The sequence below is a fragment of the Bufo gargarizans genome, unplaced genomic scaffold, assembly GCF_014858855.1.
Source record: "Bufo gargarizans isolate SCDJY-AF-19 unplaced genomic scaffold, ASM1485885v1 original_scaffold_1385_pilon, whole genome shotgun sequence".
Lineage (NCBI taxonomy): Eukaryota > Metazoa > Chordata > Amphibia > Anura > Bufonidae > Bufo > Bufo gargarizans.
The window spans coordinates 190,702-212,613 of record NW_025334332.1 but is presented as its reverse complement, the minus strand read 5'-3'; the positions used below and the strand labels follow the sequence as shown (position 1 = coordinate 212,613).

Below are 21,912 nucleotides of genomic sequence, written 5' to 3'. Positions count from 1 at the left end.
TTATACATTAACTGCTCATGTTAAAACATAAATGATTATGTTTGAATTCCACAATACGGCTCTATATATAGACAGAGATTAGAAGCAAACCCATGGGGTTATTTTTTTTCTAATCTCTCTATTGAAAATAAAAAAAAAGTTCATAGTACAAATTCCTTCACCGGACTTTTACATTTCATGGAAGAGAGTTAAGATGTGGTATCTGTGGTGAGTGGCAGCAATGCTGACTATGCCATTTTTTATATTTTTTTAATTCTTAGGTGGTCTGATGGGTGGGGACCTCACAAGCGGTGCAGGCACCAGTGCAGGTAAATCATAGATTTCAGTACTTTCTAACCTGCTCAAATTCACTAATTACTGGAAACGTAAATTCCCTTTCCAGACAAAAATAATTAGAGAGTCGCCAAATTTTATAATTCCCAATTTATCTAAAGCAGATGTGTGTGTATGCTTACATATACATTTATATACAGTACTATGAAGTTGCGCATAACTTGTTTGGCTACTGCAGTGCGACGAGTTAAACTCAACAACTATGTGTGCACAGTATGTACACGTGTATATGAATTTAATTGGTAAACCTCTGGATTTTATAGCTCTAGACCAGGCAAAGAATCATGCCCGAGATCTGCAACAATATCAGTATGGTACAATGTGGCATAGCGGTGCTGAAGATCCTGAGATGGCCTGACACCAAAATGTTCATCACTCAAATGGTTACTTCAGGATCTGAAATGTTCACGTTAGTAGGCTTAGCTCAGACCCAGACCACTCCACCTGCCAGATTCTATAGCATTTGACATGCAGAATTGTCAACAATCTATAAAAATTGGAAACTTTGCCCATAAAGAAAAATAGAACATGTGTGGAATTTTTGGGGACACTGTAGGGACTTGTGCAGGTTTTTGAGATTATTAGCATTTTAAAGTCAATATTAAATGCTGCTTTTGTTAGTATCACAGGTCTAAAACAACATATTACTTGCAAGTTATATTTAGATTTTGGTTTTCTAAGGTTGTCCAATTCTTGGTATGGCAGTTGTCCACCCAATATTTTTTTTACAAAATGGTAAAATTGCTTAAAAATAAAATGTTTTAATCACCACATTGATCACATGCCACTCCAGTTCTGATTCTTCTTAGATCCCTCACTGATTATTACTTTCTGATCCCTCTCGACACAGAAATGCGACCACACAGCTGTTTACTGGCTGAAGTGGGTCACTACTGTGGCTATTGACTGGCTGATTGGTCACATTTTCTAAGTTCATATGGACTAGGAATTACTGAGACCAAGGGGGATCCTGAAAGCTTTGAAATGGGAGCAGCAAGCCAGAAAACCCTTGCAAGTTTTCCATAAAAAACAAAAAGTAGGCAAATTGGCATCCATGTTGTGCCATTCTATCTTTTGGGTCAGCATCTTGTGTTTTGAGCAGAATATAATCATTACAGCTAGTTGGTATGTCTGAAGAAATAAAATGTATTCTCCTAATGAGAAAGATTAATACAGATATACCGAAAGGGTAAATAATAATAATAAGAATAATAATGATAATAATAATAGCTGTGGGATAGCTCTTGTGATTTAAACGAACACTTCCATCAAAAGGGGTATTTTCTAAACCTAATATTCATAGAAAACATTTTTTAAGAATTGTTGGCTGCTTTCTTTTTCATTTCAGCTTTACTATACCATTGAAAACGAAATCCAAAATATTGTCCTTCTGTAGTGGTTAGCATAGAAAGCTAAAACTCCTATATAGATAGGGACTCTATTGTCTATGCATTGCTGCTAAGCAGGGAAGATGTTATCTGCAAATATAATAGTAGCTTGTAGTAATGTAATAACAGTATGACAGTTCTATTATTCTCCTGATTGGCAAGAGATAAAGATGTCACAGAAGAGCATTGTACTTATCAGTGTAATTTGTGATACTCTAATTGATTCACTAACCTCCTTCCCTCTCTGACCACGGTGATGGTCTGACTTAGAAAGTCAAGAGAGGCTGTTTGCTAAAAGTCAAAACAAAGAGCCAAGACAGGAAGTAGACTACATGTAGTGACTTCAAAAATGAAATCCAGAAAACCATCTACTCGCTTTTTTGGGAAAATAAATAAAATAAATAAATAATTAATATAGAGTACTCACATATAGGATGCTAATATGTGAGAAAAAAAAGTTAATGTCCCTTTAAATAATAGATAAATGAAATGATGCTCCCGAAGCTGTGACCCATTATCAAGAATAGTCTTTGTTTATTATGTAGTATGGCTAGAGCAGGGACAAGGATCTCTGTGCATGGAGAGGGTCTCGATAAAAAGACTTGACGAGAAGACAAGTTCATTATAAAGTTGAAGCTGTCTCCCTAATAACTTATCAGAACAATACATCTATTTATGTCTGGTGTACGTCTTCAGTACAGTCTCAGAGTTGGCAAATGTCTTTGTTCAGTGTATCCCTTAATAACAGAGAACTCTGTATGGTCTAAGTTTAATAGGCTTAAGCTGGTGGTGATATAATCATGTTTTGTAATCTGGAGGTTCATGATCTTTGCTAAAATTGGAGATGAGGTCCAATTTTTGTTTTGTCTATGTTTATATTTCCATAGAAAAGTCTGTTCAGCTGCATAGCATACTGAACATTTATACTATTTTAAGCCTTTACTTTTGTGCAATAGAATGATTTTTGATGTACATAAACCAAAAGGGCATTAAATAGAGTTTAATTTTCAAGCCCATTAGAAAATCTTCTGGTACAATGCATTAACAATAACTTAAAGTTAATTTGAACACATAAGAACAGTGAATGCAAAAGAGAAGAACTATTTATTGTTCCTAAAACAAAAACACCACTAGAGTTGGCACCATAACTTGGCCTCCTACCTTCTGAAAGCCATTGGTAGCATTGAGAACACTATAATGTAAGGTACAGCAAATGATATAGGGATTAAACGAACATTTTATAAACTAGGTAATTACTTAGCCATACAGAAGAACCAACCACAAGATCCAATTGCCAACAAATTTCAACAAAAGATGATTATTTTTGATGAATGTGGTCATCGAACAAATTATTTAGGCTTTCCAAACTTATGTCATATATAAAAAACTCATGGACTCATTATATAATTGGTCCAGGTTTTGAACAGTCTCATTGTTCAGACACCCCACTCTGTATTTCAGAACTTTTTAAAAACATACACTTTAAAAATTACACTTTCTGAGCTTCAAAAAAGAATGCTTAATACCACTATGCACGCAGTTGTAAAAACATGTAAGCGTGTCTCTTTGGCCAAGTTGCCTATACTTAAATGAACATTGCTTTACATTTATAATCAGTAATTCACTGTAGACTCTATGCAGGTTTCCTGCAGGGAAAATATAATGCATGCATTCCAAGGCTTCTACCACACACAGCTTGTAATTTACTCTATGATTTTGACTGTGAAGGGAGGAGCAGCAATTTATGGTTCTAACCACGATCTTTTGATCTCACATTTGTAGTTAACCACAAATAAAGTTCATATATTCTTCAAATGAGGCATTCTTAATGACTGACTATATCATCCTCAATAGATAATATGCAAAACATCTGACGATGTATATATAGTCATATTGAAAGAGAAGTCCATGGATTGCAAGTGAATCTTAACCATGTCCAAGAATACTATAAAGAAGATATTCAATATATTTATATATTTTACCACGTAATAAATGTGACTTCATTTGTTCTTTTGAAGACTTTCAAAATACATGGATAATCTGTTCCAGATATACCATAAAATAAGAACGCAAAATAGCTGTAATAATTGATCTGATACTGTTGCTTGGTCTCCAAAGTCTTTTCAAGTAGCCATTGTCTGGAATTGAACAATCCATTTCAATTTGTGCATATATCAAGAAAAAGCAACTTATCATTCCGATTGTAACTTAGATAGTGGAAGACCTATGGAGGACATATGCATTTTAAACGGGTTTCCAAGTTGGTCCAATTTTGGTTAAAGAGGTTGTATTGTATGGTAAAAATGGCTTAAAAAAAAAAAAAAGTCCTAACCACCGCTGCTCTCATTCTGCATTTTAAAGAGTTTTCTAAGTGTATCCAGTTTAGGGAGTTGCTCAGCCAATAAAATCATTGGCTTAAAAATAAGTCAGAATTATCTCAACAATTATTCCCATCCTGACAGTTTCCTAGGTTAGGGTTACTGCCTTATCCCTCGCGATTCAGAAATGTAAGCACTCAGGCAGTCACTGCTGACTGTCTGAGCAGTGACATTTCCTATGTTTATAGGGACTAAGAAGTACATACATCAGCGGGGAATCCAGGAAACTTTGAAACAGGAATGGGCAAGGGATCAGGGAGGTGAATATCATTTTTATTTTTTTAAAGCCATTTTGACCACTTTTAAAAACATTTTACTGGCTGGAAAACTCTTTAAAGTTCTCTAAGAAAAAAAAAAAAATTCCCATTCATTGTAATTTTAATTACTGAAGACCCTTGTAGAATGTATGTATTTTAATAGGGTTTCCAAACATCAGAAAACAGATAGCTATCAGCATAAAATCCCAAAATCATCTAACATCATTTCCACCTTATCACTCATGGGGTGATCTGTAGGTTCCTCTTGTAATCACAATGATTGGCTGCCTGGGACATGTGAAGTAGGACAACACATCACCCCCTGATCTGCCAGAGATAGTAACATAGTTTAAAGTCTGAATAAAGACATACTTCCATCCAGTTCAGCCAGTTATCCTACAAAGTTGAGTTCACCATCACCACCTCCTCAGGCAGAGAGTTCTATAGTCTCACTGCTCTTACCGTAAAGAATCCTCTTCTATATTTGTGTAAAAACCTTTCCTTTAGTCATAATGGATGTCCCTTTGTCATAGTCCTGGGTATAAATAGATCATGGGAGAGATCTCTGTACTGACTCCTGATATATGCTCTGTGTTTTCGGATATTTCCGAAAATATGAAACCCAGGCTACAGGAGGAGAGAGAAAAAAGACTGCCTCCCTGTTTTACCTGTACATGTCCACAAGAGGAGGTGAAAATGGACTTCTGTGCATGTTATCAATCCCCCCTCACCAAACAGTCAAAATCTACAATAAAAATATACATTTTCAGAAAATTTTCCCCCCAATTTAGATGTTGGGAGGTGGGGGGGGGGGGGTGTTTGAACTTATTTTAAACACAAAAGAAACACGTATTGTATTTAACATATTATACTCCGGGTATACCAGTGAAAAGTAATTGTTTTGTACTAGAATACATTTATTTAAAAGGCATTTTACTTAGTAAATGTAAACTAATTTGCGATACACATTCCAATAGCAAGAGGATAGCATTACTTGTTCATTTATGTAGGAAATGTACAAATGATTATAAGTACCCAGCATTCATTACAGATACGATGTAATTGAAAAGCCTTGACACAAGCTAGCGTCCTATGATTAAAAAAACACTTTACAGAGTAGTTGCATAATCAAGTGATGAAAACAGGTGATCATAGCCATGGATATAAGATGTGAAAGTAAAGTAGCAGGAATACGATATTGTGGCAGACAGTGGAGAGGTTTCATACACTAAGCCATGCTGGTAAATTACTGTATAGACAGCTGTTAGTTATGTGGGTAAGGGGAAAGATTTGGTGGGGTGCCTGATATTTCCCCAATGAACCACTAAATCTGCCCACATCTGCAAACGACTAGTATGTTGGTAAAGTTTGGATTGGTAGTTAATCTTTTGCCGCTGGTGATTTTAATAATATTTAAGATGTATATTTTATCTGTTATTTTCAATATTAAGATGCATTTGGACTGGAGAGATTCAGGCTTCTCAGCTTTCATTTTCTCTCACGGCTCTCAAACCTTTGAAATAGTTACTTCTAGCTATGAAATATTTAATCACCTGGACTGTATGCTGGTTATCATCTTTAGGTAATCTCACATTAATAATCCAATGTCATTAATCTACTGTAATAGCTCTGAAACAGATCCGGTGCAAGTGGAAAGTCTCACTTTGCTAAGAAAAAAAAATTGCATGAAGAATAAAATTAGATATTAAAGACATTTTCTGCCTTTTTTCGTGTTGGTTTACTTGCTCCTCACAGACTCTATACCATATGGATTGTGGATTGGGATATCAATGCTCTGCAGTGTTTGTGGTTTAGTATTGCATATACCATTTAATTCCTGTGTGCTCTCTAAATGACAGAGATAAATATTCAGGGGCGGATTGGGAACTTAAAGTGGCCCTGGAAAAAAAAAAAATCTAAAAGTGGTGTCATGTTGTAGGTGGGTTCAAACTGACAGAATACGGGCCAAAACAGGTCGGTGGGGAGAACCGAAGTAGGTGGAGCATACCGCCCCAGCAGAACCAAATACCACAGGATGGCATAAAATACTGCCACCCTCACTACAGTATTCAACTGTATCACCATCATGAGGACAGTAATACAGTTAAGTTAGGGACGAAACCTGCGGCCGTTGAGGATCAGATCATTCTGTACCTTGCCTACGGCCATCAAGAGGTCTTCAGTGGCCCCCTGGCCATTGGCGCACCGGAAAATTTCCCTGTAGGATCTAATGCCAATCTGCCCCTGTAAATATTTCACACCATTCAGACAGATAATTTTCTTATGGGTCTTCAGAGGGGTTTCCAGAATTAAAGATAGGTCATCCATAGCAGATCAGTTAACAAAGTTGAGGTTGAGCATGTGCACTGCCCTCCCTTCGTCTATGGGACTGGCAAAGATACTGTAGTTTTTTATTCCATTGAGGTCAGTATAATCTTCTTATATCTTGCTAACAACCACCCAATTATCAATAGTTGGGGACTTTGCATTCAGATTTTCTACCTGGGAAAGAGATCTGAAATAAGCAATCATAATACAATTACATGTAAACCAGTTTGATTGTGCCAGGAACGATGGTGTCTTGAATACATACAATGAAAATTAGGACATAAGAGGCTGTCTTTCGTGTTATCACATTGATGAGTGTTATCTTATGCAAGAAGATGTTGGTATGTTAAAGTATTTAGAAATGCAGCTCGGTGACATGTGATGATAATTCAACTAAGTTCAGTTCGTTTTCATTGAAATTCTGATGTCTCTAGTTTCCCCCAAAGAAAAGGCAGTCTGTATTTTAAAGGTCTTTTGTATCACATGAAATTCATGAACTCTTTAAGTGATGCACTTCAAGGGCTGTGCAATCAACAACAGTGGATCTCATTTTTATTCATAGCAATTCAAAGTAAATTTTTTTCATTTTTACTGTCATAGTAAATTAGAAGCTTACTGTAAAATTAAAGCATATTTACATCAGCATTGAGCATTCATTTTCCTCTACAGACGCAATAGCCACACCTTCACTTTATGTAAGTCATGATTCGAATGAGCATATATCATGGCCCTATATGTGATTTATGTATACTTCTTTACATGCTTCATCAGAAACAATTATTTTCTAAGTGTGGCTCCTAGCAAGTCCAACTCCCTGCACTCTTGCCAAGCTCTGGATTTTTCCAGGGGAAGCCATGACCACCCCAACCATGCAGTATTACATGCCAGCCATTCAGGTGAATAGGTTTGCGTCCTACAAATGGGAGTTACACATATAGAGCAGCTCAAAGAGGAGGGTCCCAAGTGGGGGAATATACTCCATCTAGAAAATGAAATACAGTATATCACTTTAACAATTTGGATACTTTTGGAGAATAATATGCTTGCTTTGCTTCAACAATGCCTACCCTAGATATGGGTGTCTTTATTTTTTCACCAAAAAAGGGATCAAATTTTATGAGCAGAACATAGAAACAGAGATACTGTGGATCATAGATAGGTCCTTCATTGCCCAACCTATCAATGCTCATACTAAGCTCATAATTTATATAAAACCAATATATTTCTCATAAAGGAAGCCACTTTTGTTGCTTGGAATATTGGACACAAATGTGTTGTCCACTGATATCCCACTTCTCTTAGAGTGTACTGACAATCTCAATTCTTGTTCCATGCCTGATTCATTCAACAAATCACATAGACACTTGTAGGCCAGATTTCAACATTCAACATATACATTTTGTTTATTACATCTATACACGGAATAAGGGGCAAGTGCTTAATGTTGGTCATTAGGTTAGGTCATTAGGGGGCTTTTACATGACGACTATATAAAACAGTATAGGGCAAACCCTTTACATGGATAGACCCTTAATGACCTCATTTTTCATTGCTCGTTGGGTTGACAACACAGCAACCTTCAAAGAAGAGGTCATCATCCACTGACAGCTAGGACATATGTGGGGACCTATTCTTAGGTACACAGACTTTTTTTTAGAACCTAATCACGAGACACATTTCATATTTGTTAAGAACAGTTTATAAATAGCTCTAGGCGCATCTCATGATAGAAATTATGCCAAACTCTGCCCAAATCAAGTCAGGAAGCTTTGATGAATTTTAGTCTTTTTAGATCATTTTAAAATCAGATGTATTTTACGTGCATCTCTGTGTGTGTCCCTTCATCAGAAATGTATATATTTGGCTATGTATCATTCTTGTTGTGTTTTTCTTTCCTTCCACTTTATTTTCAGGTTGTTTATTTAATATTGTTCTTTAATATTCAAGGACAGATTATATTTTGTTAAGAGGAAAAATCTTTTTCTTTTTCTTATTTGTTTATATCTCTCATCAAAGAGGATAAACGCCAAGGACAACTATTTTAGCTTTACTGGCATAATTAACATTATCAGCCTGGGTTACTCCAGCATATTTAGGGCGTCAATGTGTCCTGGCTTTCCTTAAACAATCCTTATTTTCGTAATTTCAAATATTTAGCGTATACTGTATGTCTATGTATCAGAACTGGGAACTCAGAATTAATTTATGGACGGTAACAGTTCTACAATATCGTATATCCATCAGATTTTAATGAACCTAGACTAACTTAGAACGCTCATAAAATGTGGCTCCAATCTTAGTAGACATTTTTACTAAGTTCAGTACATTTCATGCTAAGCTCACTACAGAGTACGAGTTTCTTTGTTTCTACCTTTCAAGCAGTTAAATGTCTCCATTTCCAAAATTTAGCATTTTAGAATAGTTGAATATTAAAGAATTTCTTGTTTTGCCAGTCTGTGCTATACTTGTGACAAGATTAGAACTTTCCCCCTATCCTCACTCAGAATTGGAGAAAAATAACTGGTGAGGTTCTGATGTCTGACCACTGGGATCTCCACTGATAATGAGAATGGGGATCCTGTGCCTTGTATCCAAGGGTCCTACATCCTCTTGTATGAATAGACTGTCCTGTGTCCAGGAGCCCTGTGTCCTCTTATATCAATGACATTTCTGCATACATGTTTATGGGACGGCTCAAGAGGAGCTGATAGAGAGTGTGCATGTTTGACTACCACTCTATTGATATGGAGGACACACCTATTCTCTTGATCAATATGTGTCCCAGTGGTCCTGCCCCCACTGATCAGACACCTATCCTCTATCCTGTGGATAAGAGGAAGTTTAACTTTTGGACAACCCTTTACCTTCATGTGTATGTAAAGAATCTGTAGCTCTGTATCAGAAGAAAATGAGTTTTGAATGCATGAAAGATATATTTTGAATGCAAGAAAGATATATTCAGAAATTAGGCACCATAAATCTTGGCAGACCCTTTTAAGGAGAACTGTCCTCTACTGTGAGTATCCACATACTGGATACTTTTATTGAGTTTCTTGCATGACAGTATGCAGTATGCTCCTAAGCTCCCTCTAGTGTTGACACAAATAACCTGCATGTTATTTTTTTTTTTTATATCTATGCAGGGGAATTAGAGCTTTGTATCAGAAAAACAAAGATCTAACTAAAAAGAACATATATTAGAAAAGAAAAGATAGAGAGTCACTTAAAGATCTGATTAACACAAGAAGATTTGTCATAGAAGACAAGGAATGGATAAAAGAGAATTGTAAATCTTTCCTTACATGGCTAGTGTTGCTAGTGCTGTCCTAATAATTTCATTGACTGGGTTTCTTTCAAGCACTTACTATATGTTGCAGTCAGAGTAAAGTGATCCTACTATCAAATGTAGCTATAAAAACATCCTGTGATTTATAGGTAGAAAACATTACTTTAGACATAGCTATTCATAGAGTCGTTTATACAATTTAAAGAATTAACACATCTATGTATAATTTCTGTTCTAACAGTCATATAAATATGTCATCATTTCAGAGAAATGATTGCAATTTATTGAAGGCGTTTGGAGCCAATGTAATAATAAAGTAGATGTGAATGTGTGAAAGGGCTAATAATTCCAAGCCTCTTCAGCCTTCTCGTAATATAATACTATCACAGGCTTCATTGTGTTTCAGAAAATGTTTAATATTGCTGTAATTTTGGTCTTGGTTTACTAAATGTATGCTCATAATGTTTCTCTTGTGCGTATAACTATCAATTTCATTCAAAACATAGCCAAAAGTATAATGCACTCACTCTGCAATCCATCTGTTTTCCATTTTCGCATACTGTATAGTCAGGAAATCCATTCATTTATGACATATAATTTTTGTACTTTCAAGTGGGTAGTGGAATGTGACACAGCACATAGAGCCCTATTTAATTTGATCATTTTCCAGACGGAATGTAATTGTAAAGTATAGGTTTAGAGCAGGTTTAAACCATACATTTTAGTTTTTTCTTCATGTTTCCGTTTTTTTTTTTTTTTTACCTTTCAAATTCAAATGAAGTATCCTTTTAACCCTTTGTTGCTGCTGACAATATACTCCTTTTATAACCTGACATTAAAGCGAGTTCCGACCATATTCTTTTTTATCCTTTTAATGATAAAGTAAAATGATGAAAAGTGTTAACTGGTTGTCAAAATCACTTCATCAGTCTTAGAGAGCAAAGGAAGTTCTGAGGATAATGCATGACAGAATATCAAAAGACAAAAAAAAACGCGATAAACTTCATCATTAAAGTCAGAATATTTGAACATTTGTAATAGATTTTGAATATCATTTGTATTCTATAATACAATGAGCATATATGTAATGTTAACCTTAACCCTCAATGCAAGGGTGTAGTTTGGGGGGGGTAGGGGGTGTTCCTCAGGTGCTGTGTGTCAAGAGGGCGGCAACAAACCAATCTGCCTTGACCAAGTCATCGGTGGTCACAAACTAAATCTTTGCCCCCGTGTAGGATAGCCCAGCTACCACTTTTCCTTACTGTGTATCTCCAGGTTGTATCACTGAAGCTTGGGTTTTTTCTAATAAACATTATTAGAGGCCAATGCTTCATTTCTTTATAATAAACCACAAATCTTCGTTCTCCCGAATAGAAGATTTATATTGGATATTAATTGACCTCAATCTTCTGTTTGCCCTCCATCCAAGGGTCTTATATTAAGACTGGGGTCATATTCTTAAAACTCTTGCAACTAACATCAATATTCTTACATTTAGCACCTGTCATACTACTCAGTACCTATAGTGTCCACATGTCAAAGAAAAAGGATCCAACACTCATTTTTGAGTGCTGATCCTAAAAGTAATAATTGTGAAATTGGATGCTGAAACGTCCATTAGCCGGGCTGGCTCCAGGTATATGTGGGCTCTTGGATAACAAAGTCCCATGTAGCCCTCACTGCTTTACCATCATTAAAATATATATATATATTACTCTGTATCTCACAGAGTCAAAGAAAACCTCTTCAGCTTCTACACATGTTCTATAGCAGACCACACTTTTGCGCTCTGAGGAAGAGCCTGAAGACCATATTCTTTCTGTAACCACATGCCACTACTTATCCCTGATTTTCAAAGGATGGGCTCCCATGTCAATGGACAAAACTAAGAATTTGACATTATTCATGTCACACAATCCTTAAAAGATATTCATTTGGGGGCTGGAAACCATAATGCTTAAATATAGGTCTCCAAAGATGAACTTGGAAAAAAAAAAAAAGAAAACTGGCGAGCATTTACTGTGCCCTTCCTGACCAAAAAGAGCAGATACAAAATGTGGATATTATCATTGGCAGAAAGCTAACTCCACACAACTGGTAGTCATTTCTGAAAAATAGAAAATGACCATTACACATACAAACCACCTGTGGACAAAAAATTGCCCCTTCCAAATTCATTTCCTTGCTTTCCAAAAAGCCTGATTGTCTGAAATAGCAAAATCATTGACATCCTGGCTCAAAATAAGTAAAAGCAAACACAAGCATGCAAATGCAATTAGCGAGACATATGTTTCAATAAGTCGACATATCAAAGAGATGCGGAGCTGGTAACTAATAGGAAGCAATCTCTCATCAAGTGTTGATTTTGCACTGTAGGGTTATAAGAAAGAAGAGACGAGTGGAGGTTTGTTCTAGAAATTAGGAGGTTTGCAGAAATGAAAATGTCTGGAAATAATGAGGCATGTGAAAATATTTTAGCACCTCCGTTCTTTTTATCTACACAGAAAACACTCCATCTATTTCTGCCCATAGCCAAAGGCAAACAGCAGAAAATCATTGTATTTAATGGGGAAGAAAGTGTACCTTTATGTATGGAGTCGGGAATATATTTTACTGAGCCAGATTGGTTATTCTCTGCATTTTATATCACTGGGTATATCTCTGTGGGGGTTTTAGGCTCGAACAAGGAGGATCTCATCATAGGTATTTAACCGCAGTGAAATTTCATTTCTATGAGTATTCTTACTCAATACCTACAATACAATGAAAAGCTAAATCTGGACATTAATACCCCAGCATTAATTTAGTCATGCACGTAGCGCCATACAGAGACTGTCATCACTCCTATCAGTCCCTGCCCCCACTGCTGCTCACAATCTAAATTCCAAATTAGCCTATTTGTATGTTTTTAGGGTGTGGGAGGAAACTGGAGTACCCAGAGGAAACCTACACAAACACATAGGAAACGTACAACTCCATGTAGATGTTAACCTTTGGTCGGATCTGAACCCATAAACCAGCACTTCATCGCACTAGTGCTGGCCCCTTAGCATGCAGTGTGTGGGGTCTATGTACACTACAGACCAGAAGTGCCTCCAGAATAGCTCCACTCTATATATAAGAACATTTCTACAGTGCAACCAGTGATGCCCTGTAGGATCTGTGATATGCCTGTTGTAGGGCACCTTCAGATGCTTTCTCCTTAGTATTAATCTACTTGGTTGTAAAGAGAAGTTACTTTTTTCTACTGAATGAATATACCAGGGATCAGAAACCTTCGGCCCTCCAGCTGCTGTAAAACTACAACTCCCAGCATACAACATGCTTGGCTGTTGTTCTAACTCCCACAGAAGCGAATTGGGCATTATGGGAGTTGTAGTTTCAGAACAGCCGGAGTGCCGGAGGTTGCCGATTCCTGCCCTATACTGTCTTCTAGTTGCATATACAATATAGTTAATAGTAACATGTATTCTACCTATTTTTTTTTTTTTCTTTGTACAGGTAATGGGTATGGCAATCATCGTAACTCGCCAGGTCTGCTGGTCTCACCTGGTAACTTAAATAAAAATATGCAAACGAAATCGCCACCACCAATGAACCTGGGGATGAACAATCGTAAACCCGACCTCCGAGTTCTTATTCCACCTGGCAGCAAGAATACAATGCCCTCCGTGGTAATACATTATTATACTTCTGGGGTTTACCTTGTGAACCCATATGTATTCATATTTTGGTATGTTTTGTTATGGGGCTTCTCTAGGTTTTTGACATTGTTGCCGTTTTATAGTTTGGCGTATGTGCTACCTATGAATGAATAGAAATTATCCGGATGTACTGTATGTGTGAGATCTTATGTCCTACATTCAGGCTTCATTCTCTGTGTACACCAGTAATAACTATAATGCAATATCATTGCTTCCTCTGCACATATCATTTACTAATATGATAATTGACCTATTTTTTTAAACCCAAAACTTTTATAGATAGATAATAGGTATATACTGTAGATAATATATAGATAGATAGATAGATAGATAGTACATAGATAATAAATAGATAGATAGATAGATAATAGGTATATACTGTAGATAATAGATAGCTAGATAATAGATAGATAGTACATAGATAATATATAGATAGATAGTACATAGATAATAAATAGATAGTTGTGAGAGATAGATAGATAATAGGTATATACTGTAGATAATAGATAGATAGATAGATAGATAGATAGATAGATAATAGATAGATAGATAGATAATAGATAGACTGATATTCCATAGATAGATGAATAAATATTCCATAGATAGGTAGATAGATACATAGATAGACATATGTTGCTAGAAACTAATTTGTGATATAATATTCTACCAATTACCAAAAATTATTATTTTGCTACCAAAACAATATGTCAATACTTGATTGTTTTCTTGTCCCTTTAAGAATGAAATCCCTGTTGGGGTTAATAAATGACCCCAGTGTCCAGGTGCTACCAGGAAGGAACGGGATGGGGGGATACCACAAATATGTGCACATTAATGAAAGCCCCTTAAAATGAATACATGAAGTGTGCCAGATACATGCTGGGAGTTCTACTGCTGCATGAAGTGTTATCTGTTATCAATCTTTATTAATAATGGACGACTACTAATTGTTAATTAATACTCCTTTTCCTCGCTCTCAGTCTGAGGATGTCGATCTGCTTTTGGTAAGTGGCTTGAGCTTTTTGTAAGGCTGTAATGTGAAAATGCTGTGCTGTAACACATTACACTATAGAAAAAGGAAAAAACTTTTGTATGTAACAAATCGGACTTCATCATTATAAAACAAAAATTAAAAAAAATCCAAAATCATATGACAGAAGCCCCATCTTCTGACCTATGCACATTTAATATTGGAATTTAAATGGATGCTTCAGTAGAAATCATATGAAATTCTCTATTAGAAAACATAGGAGCTTTACTGCCATCTGCTGGCCGCTATATTAACTGCCGCAAACAGCAAATTCCAAGGTGACTTGTGTCTAAGCCTGGCTGCTAGTCATTTTAATGACATTTCTGCATTTGAATGATAAAGAAACAATGATAGTACAGTATGCATATTTCATCAATTTTCCGCATGGTCTGTTTTCAGCCCACAATAAAGCAATCTTTACTTGTGGCAAGTTCAATTGCCTAGGAGAAGCTGATGTAATGGGTTACCATGGCAACACTTGGTCTCTTGAAAGATTGTAAATGATAGGGTTGGGAGAGTTCATGGGAGTCACATGCTAAATGATTAATTTGTATCATGTTGAAGTGTTTTTTTTTTTCCCTCGCTACAAAAAAAATGTATCGCACTTTAGAAAGCTACAAATATTTCTGATGTTCTTTTTTCTATGTTTTTTTTCTCAATAGAATCAAAGAATAAATAACTCCCAATCAGCTCAGTCACTGGCTACCCCAGTGGTTCCTGTAGCGACACCGACTTTGCCAGGACAGGGAATGGGAGGATACCCATCAGCTATATCGACAACATATGGCACTGGTAAGCAACACTGGACATCCATTACACTGCGGTGTAACATGACACTGCGGTGCAATAACCAAAGATGTCAATATTCCAGGGGTTTCGTTTTTTTTCAAGATTATAGCAGTTTTAAAGGGGTCTTCTGAGATTTTGATACTGATGACTTATCCCCAGGATAGGTGATCAGTATCTGATCGGTTGGAGTCCGACCCCCGTGGATCAGATGTTTGTGAAGTCAACGACACTCCTGGGAGCGCTGCGGCCTTCTCCGTGCTTACCAAGCATAGCGCCATACATTGTATAGTGGCTGTGCTTGGCATTGCGCTCAGCCCAATTCATTTTAATGTGGATGAGCGCGATACCAAGCACGGAGAAGGCCGCAACAGTTACAGGAGCCGTTGTGTCGGGGTAGGTCATCAGTATCAAAATCTCAGAAAACCCCTTTAAAAAGGTTGTCTCACAAAGAGTAACCCCATTTAAATATAAACCAACTTATCAAACAGCCGGCACTGCAGGGGATGGCAATGCAGCTCCTTGTTCCGGCTCATAGCGGGGGTTAACTTGCCAGTTACCAAAATAAAGTATTTTAAAATGAAAGGGTTTTTCCTATGGTAGTAACCTATGGCATATCCACAGCATATGCTATAAATATCTGATACATGTGGTTTCCAGCCCTTGAGGACTCGCACCTACCTCCAGACCAGTTGTCAGGACTCCTCCATAGAAGTGAATGGAGAAAGCTGCATCTACTTGGCCACCACTCGACTCATGGCGGTCACAGTGGGGAAACCTTCATTCTGGAGATAGGTGCAAGTCCCAGAGGTGGCACCTGCATCTAAGATGGGAACACCCCTATAAGGTTCATATTACGATGCAATCATTTTACTTTACATTTTTGCATAAAACACTTCATCTCTGTGTGTTTTGTTCCAGAATATTCATTAAGCAGCGCAGACTTGTCATCTCTTTCTGGCTTTAACACCAGTGCCCTCCACCTTGGCTCAGTCACTGGCTGGCAGCAGCATCATCTACACAACATGTCTCCATCCACTCTCAGCCATTTGGGGTAAGCTATGGTCGGCTCTACGCTGGTGAGAAGTATAGATATAACAGCACTGTCTTCTATCTGTTATATGCATCATGGCCATTACCCCAGTGAGCCAGATCTCTCTCTGAAACTCTCCACCCAAGCCTTTTAAGTGGTAATATACTTTACTGTACTATAGTGTTCTTTACCATACCATTAACACAACTCCTACCATCTGGTCATGTACAGCCTTCTTCTTCTCACTTCATTCAATGTGCCAGCTTTTTTTGCTGATTTATATGATTACCTCCTGGTCAGAGCAATGGTAAATGAGGTGGAAAGTTTAGGGGCGTCATTGTGTTAAGACATGTCAAATCTGGTGGGCAAGAAAAGAAGAGTAGCTGCCCAAGGCAAACAATTATACGATATACCTGCTTTACACCCATATCACCTAGGTTAATACAAAACGTCTCCATTAAAAATTAACTGTCTAGAGAAAAGTAGGACAAATCCTGGTAATGTTAATGTTGAAGTCCATTTAGGGTTTCATATATCCAGGTCATACCCTTAACAATGCAAAAGCCACGGCCAGCTGCAGGTCACTGGCACTGCCGGGCATCTGAAGAGGTATCACCATGAACATAAAAGAGCCAAAGGGTGTGCCAGGTAAAATCCTAACATCTCCAGTCCATTCTTAAACAGACCAAAGATGGCGATAGATACCGTACCGGACTAAAAGTGGGGGGGAATGTGGCAGTTTGACTTACGGTATATTCCGGTGCATCTAATAGTCCAAATAATACGGTAGATAGATAGATAGATAGATAATAGACAGATATACAATTTTTAGACGACTCTTTGTGAAGACCGGCACATAGCTTTTAAAGTGGTTGTCAATTGCATGTTGCAGTAGAACGACAAGCATATAATGATATATATCATTTTCGCCGCTCTCTTTGTAATTTTTCTGGCAAGCATTTATACTTCTTCCCGTAATTAGCTTACTTACTTAGAGCTATTATCACAAAATGCCAACGTCCTGAACCATATATTTTTCATGGGCCTTTCCTTGCTGCTAATTGCAGAGGCATGACCCATATAAAATGATTTTAGAATACCCTATATAATAAAACACATATGTTTACATTTTTTTTCTCCAAGCATTGCCTACAGCATCCTAACACTACTGCTAACTTCATCTATTTACTGACATACCGAGTATTACATCATGTATCAGATGCTGCTATTACATGCACACATATGTGCACACATCCATATATATATTACTGGTACATGCGCACGTATCAGCACACACATAGACATATGTAAGCAAGGTACATGCATACATATGTGCACACAAATAAACATACTACTGTATTATACACACACATACATATCTACTGTTTATATACACATGCTCTACTCCTACATTACATGCACACATATGCACATGCTGTTATACAGATAGTACTCATATTCTACCTTGTAACATACAGAATTATGTGGACACATATGCACATATTCTACTGGTATGTGCATACATATGAGCACACACATACACATTCGATTTTTATATAGGCATATATGTGCACTCGTATAGACATAGGGTGTCATTTATTAACCTGAAATAAGCCTATATTAGGTGTATTATAGGTGCAGATTGCAGAGCGAATGCTTATAAGTTGCGCTGCAATCTGCAACTTTTCCCCGCTCATGCCTGGTCTAAGAAAGTGGGCGTGGCATGGGTGGGGACGGGGAAAGCCCATCTCATTCATCATTTCCTACTCCTGTTTTAGGCATAGAAAATATAAGACAGCTGGGAAGATTTCTTACATTTAGAAGCAGAGTTGGATGCGCCAAAGTTATGTAGAGAACGTCATAACTTCAGCTATCCACCGTCAGAGCAGGGGCTTTATTAATAAATAATTATTATTAATAAATTAACTTAATAAATGACCCCCATAATCTGTTACAATATGTTATGTGCACACCACATATGCTATGTATTTAGAAAGTCTTCAGACGCTTTCATTTTTTTACATTTTGTTATGGTGCGGCCTTTTGCTAAAAAGAAAAAAAAAAAGGTTTTCCCTATCATTCTGCATTCAGTACCCCATAATGACAAAGTGAAAACAGAATATTCAAAATCTTTCATAATTTATTGAAAAGGAAAAAACTAAAATCTTTTATTGGATGGGTACCATAGGTGGACAGCTATTTCCAGGTGACTCCATAAATGTTCGATTGGGTTCAAGTCAGGGTCTGGGCCATTCATGGACATTTCTGGAGTTGTCCCTAAGCAACTCCTGTGTTGTCCTGGCTGAATGCTTAGGGTCATTGTCATTGGAAATGTAAACCTTCAGTCTAGTCTGAGGATCACAGCACTCTGGATCAGGTTTTAATTAAGATTATCTCTGTACTTTGCTCCATTCAGCTTTCCCTCAACCCTGACCAGTCTTCCTGTTCCATCTGCTGAAAAACACCTCCAGAGCATGATGCTGTCACCACCATGCTTCACTGTCGGGATAGTTTCATCACAGCCTGAGGGTCCCTCATGTGCTTAATTTTTTTACAAACTCTAGGTGGGCTTTCATGTGTCTTTTACTGAGGAGAGACTTCTTTTTGACCACTCTGCCATTAAGCTCAGATGGAATGGTGGAGTGCTGCAGTGATGGTTGATCTTCTGTAAGTTTCTCCCATCTGCACACAGAATCTTTGGAGCTTAGCCAGCGTGACCATAGTGTTCTTAGTCACCTCTCTTACCAAGTCCCTTATCTCCTGATTATTTAGTTTGGAGTAAAGTAAACCAGCTCTAGGAAGAGTCCTAGAAGTGTCAAACGTCTTCCATTTAACAGTTATGTGCACTTGAGAACTTTCAGTGCAGCTCACATTTTTTGGTAGCCTTGTCCAGATTTGTGCCTTCACAGCTAAATTTCAAGTGTCATAGGAAAAGGTCTGAAAACTTATGTCCATGCAAAAATGTTAGTTTTTTCTTTTATTAAATTTGCCAAATTTTCTAAAATTCTGATTTCACTGCCTCATTATGGGGTATTGAGCACACATTGATGGGAGAAAACATGATTTTTATTTTATTTTAGAAAAATAACAAAATGTGATAAAAGTTAAAGGGTCTGAAGACTTTCTATATACATTGTATATATTCTGCTGTTACATATGTGCATATATGCCCATGTATATACACATGTTTTACTGTTACATATATACATATCAGCGCACATTTTATATTGTTGTATAGGCACATATGTGCACTCCCATATACAGAATCTGCTAAAATATGTTACATTCACACCTACACATATTCTACTATATTAGGCCATGTGTACATCTCCGGGATGCCTGCATACAGCTGTATTTTTCCATCACCACCAGATCCCACTATAGTCAATAGGGATCTGGCTTTGATCCGTAGAATCTGCAATGCTGGAGCCAGTGAACTACAGCAGGCTGCTCTCTGTTGAAACAGCCTGCTGGAAACATTCACCAGAGATGTGAACGTGGCCTTCACATGCATACATACGCACATACACATATTCTACTGGTATATTTATACATATGTGCATATTCACAAACATATAGTACTGATACAGTATATGAACATATATGTGCACTCAATTAAACACATATTGTGTACATAAAATGAAATTCTGCTATAGATTTCCACCCTAAATAAATACTCATGCAAAATATTTCACGGTGCATGCTGCACGATGTACCAGCAGGTGGCACTTTTAGACAAGCCTTTGTGATAAGCAAGCTATTTCCATCAGTCAGGGCTAGCTATGGTAATATCAGTATTAGGAACCATATGGATTCTCTGAAAGCATTCAATTGGTTAATATTGACAATTCAGTTCCAACAATGACTCAAGTGACAGTATTTGAGCTTTAATGCTAGGAGGAGAAACAGAGGGATACGTGACCATGCGTAGACATATACTGCTGTATATGGAAATGGAGATGTACATCCATTCACATGTCCCCTGTTGATTCTCATATTTATCACACAGTTTCCGTAATCTAATAAGAGATAAAGAAGCCTCTGTAAATACATAAGCCACAATGTGCAGTATCACACAGGAATGGGGCCCTTTACTTTCTATATTAGTCCTAAGGCACATAAAACATCATATGCCGCCAGTGTATTATAGACTAGTAACGTGCCCTAAATAGCCCCACCACACAAGAGTTCATCAGTCGGGATTACTTATTTATTGATGATGTTATCTGCTGGTATAATAGTAGATTTATAGAATTAGGATTACAGTGACAGCTCTATTGTTCTCTTGATAGACCTAGATACAGATGCCCACAGAAGAGCACTGTACTTATCAGTCATCCATTCCTTCCCTCTCTGGCCACAGTGAAAGTCTGACTGAGAAAGCCAGGCTGTTTGCTGTGCTAAAAGTCCAAACAGAGAAGGAAGTCAGAGAACAGGAAGTAGAATACCAGAAGTGGCCTCAAAAATTATATCTAGAAAACAATCCACCTATTTTTTGTAAAAATAAAAATGATATAGAATATTCACATACAGGCAGTTAATATCTGAGGAATATTATTTTTTTATCGTAGTGCCCCTTTAAAGGTTTAGTTGGCTTGCTCTGTACTTGGGTAGATTCACATCTGTACTAAAGTGAATCCAGTAGTCTTCTCTGGCAGAAAAACAGACTGCTTTAGTGATCATATCCGACATAACCTGTTACCGCCGACTCCGCTATGCACTGCCTGATCGCCATTGAGTATAATGGAATCTAATGGAGATCCAACAGCTTTCCTGTAATGGGGCTGTGTCGGTATCTGGCTATACTGAATATGGTATCTCAGGTAGTCTTCTTCTCTGCTGGAACAGGCTGTTAGATTACCTTTAGCGCAGATGAACATAGCCTTATTAAGGACAATAAAAGTTCCTAACACAATTATACAAAATTTGTATATACAATTTGTCCCAAACCACAAAGTCCCTTGGAGCGCAGCAGGTCTGTAGTGAAGTAGGTTCCAATTCACACTCAGTCCTTTGTACAAAAAAAGACAGCACAGCTAAAACGCTTTCTATAGGAGCGTGGAAGAATAGGGTAGGGGGATGGTATCTTTAGATGCACTCGATCACTGGATTTAAGGTTCCCTTCACATTCAGATTTCTCACCTCCTGGATGTTAAATTAATAGGACTGAACATAGTGAGGTACCGCAAGAATTCATTAAACAATTGGTTTTATTATACTCACATAGATAGTATAAAATGATGCTCAGAATCGCATGCCCGACCCAAGTTTCGCCTTCGCTTGCTTCGTCAGGGGCTGCTCCCTGACGAAGCAAGCGAAGGCGAAACCCGGGTCGGGCATGCGATTCTGAGCATCATTTTATACTTTTATATGCATCAGACTTTTTATG

At 37.3% G+C, this 21,912-nt stretch overlaps 1 protein-coding gene across 11 annotated transcripts in view; it reads left to right on the top strand.

Annotated features, from left to right (window-relative positions):
- The window catches only part of LOC122923235 (myocyte-specific enhancer factor 2C), a 260,571-nt gene that overhangs the window by 232,465 nt on the left and 6,194 nt on the right, over nt 1-21,912 (top strand). For 6 of the 11 annotated variants that reach the window (XM_044274011.1, XM_044274006.1, XM_044274009.1 and 3 more), the window contains 5 exons: nt 261-308; nt 13,472-13,644; nt 14,655-14,678; nt 15,367-15,496; nt 16,412-16,544. In XM_044274011.1, coding sequence (XP_044129946.1) covers nt 261-308; nt 13,472-13,644; nt 14,655-14,678; nt 15,367-15,496; nt 16,412-16,544 — 508 coding nt within the window. The remainder of the gene's footprint in view (nt 1-260; nt 309-13,471; nt 13,645-14,654; nt 14,679-15,366; nt 15,497-16,411; nt 16,545-21,912) is intronic. The other 5 variants (XM_044274013.1, XM_044274012.1, XM_044274010.1 and 2 more) reach the window with 2 other exon arrangements.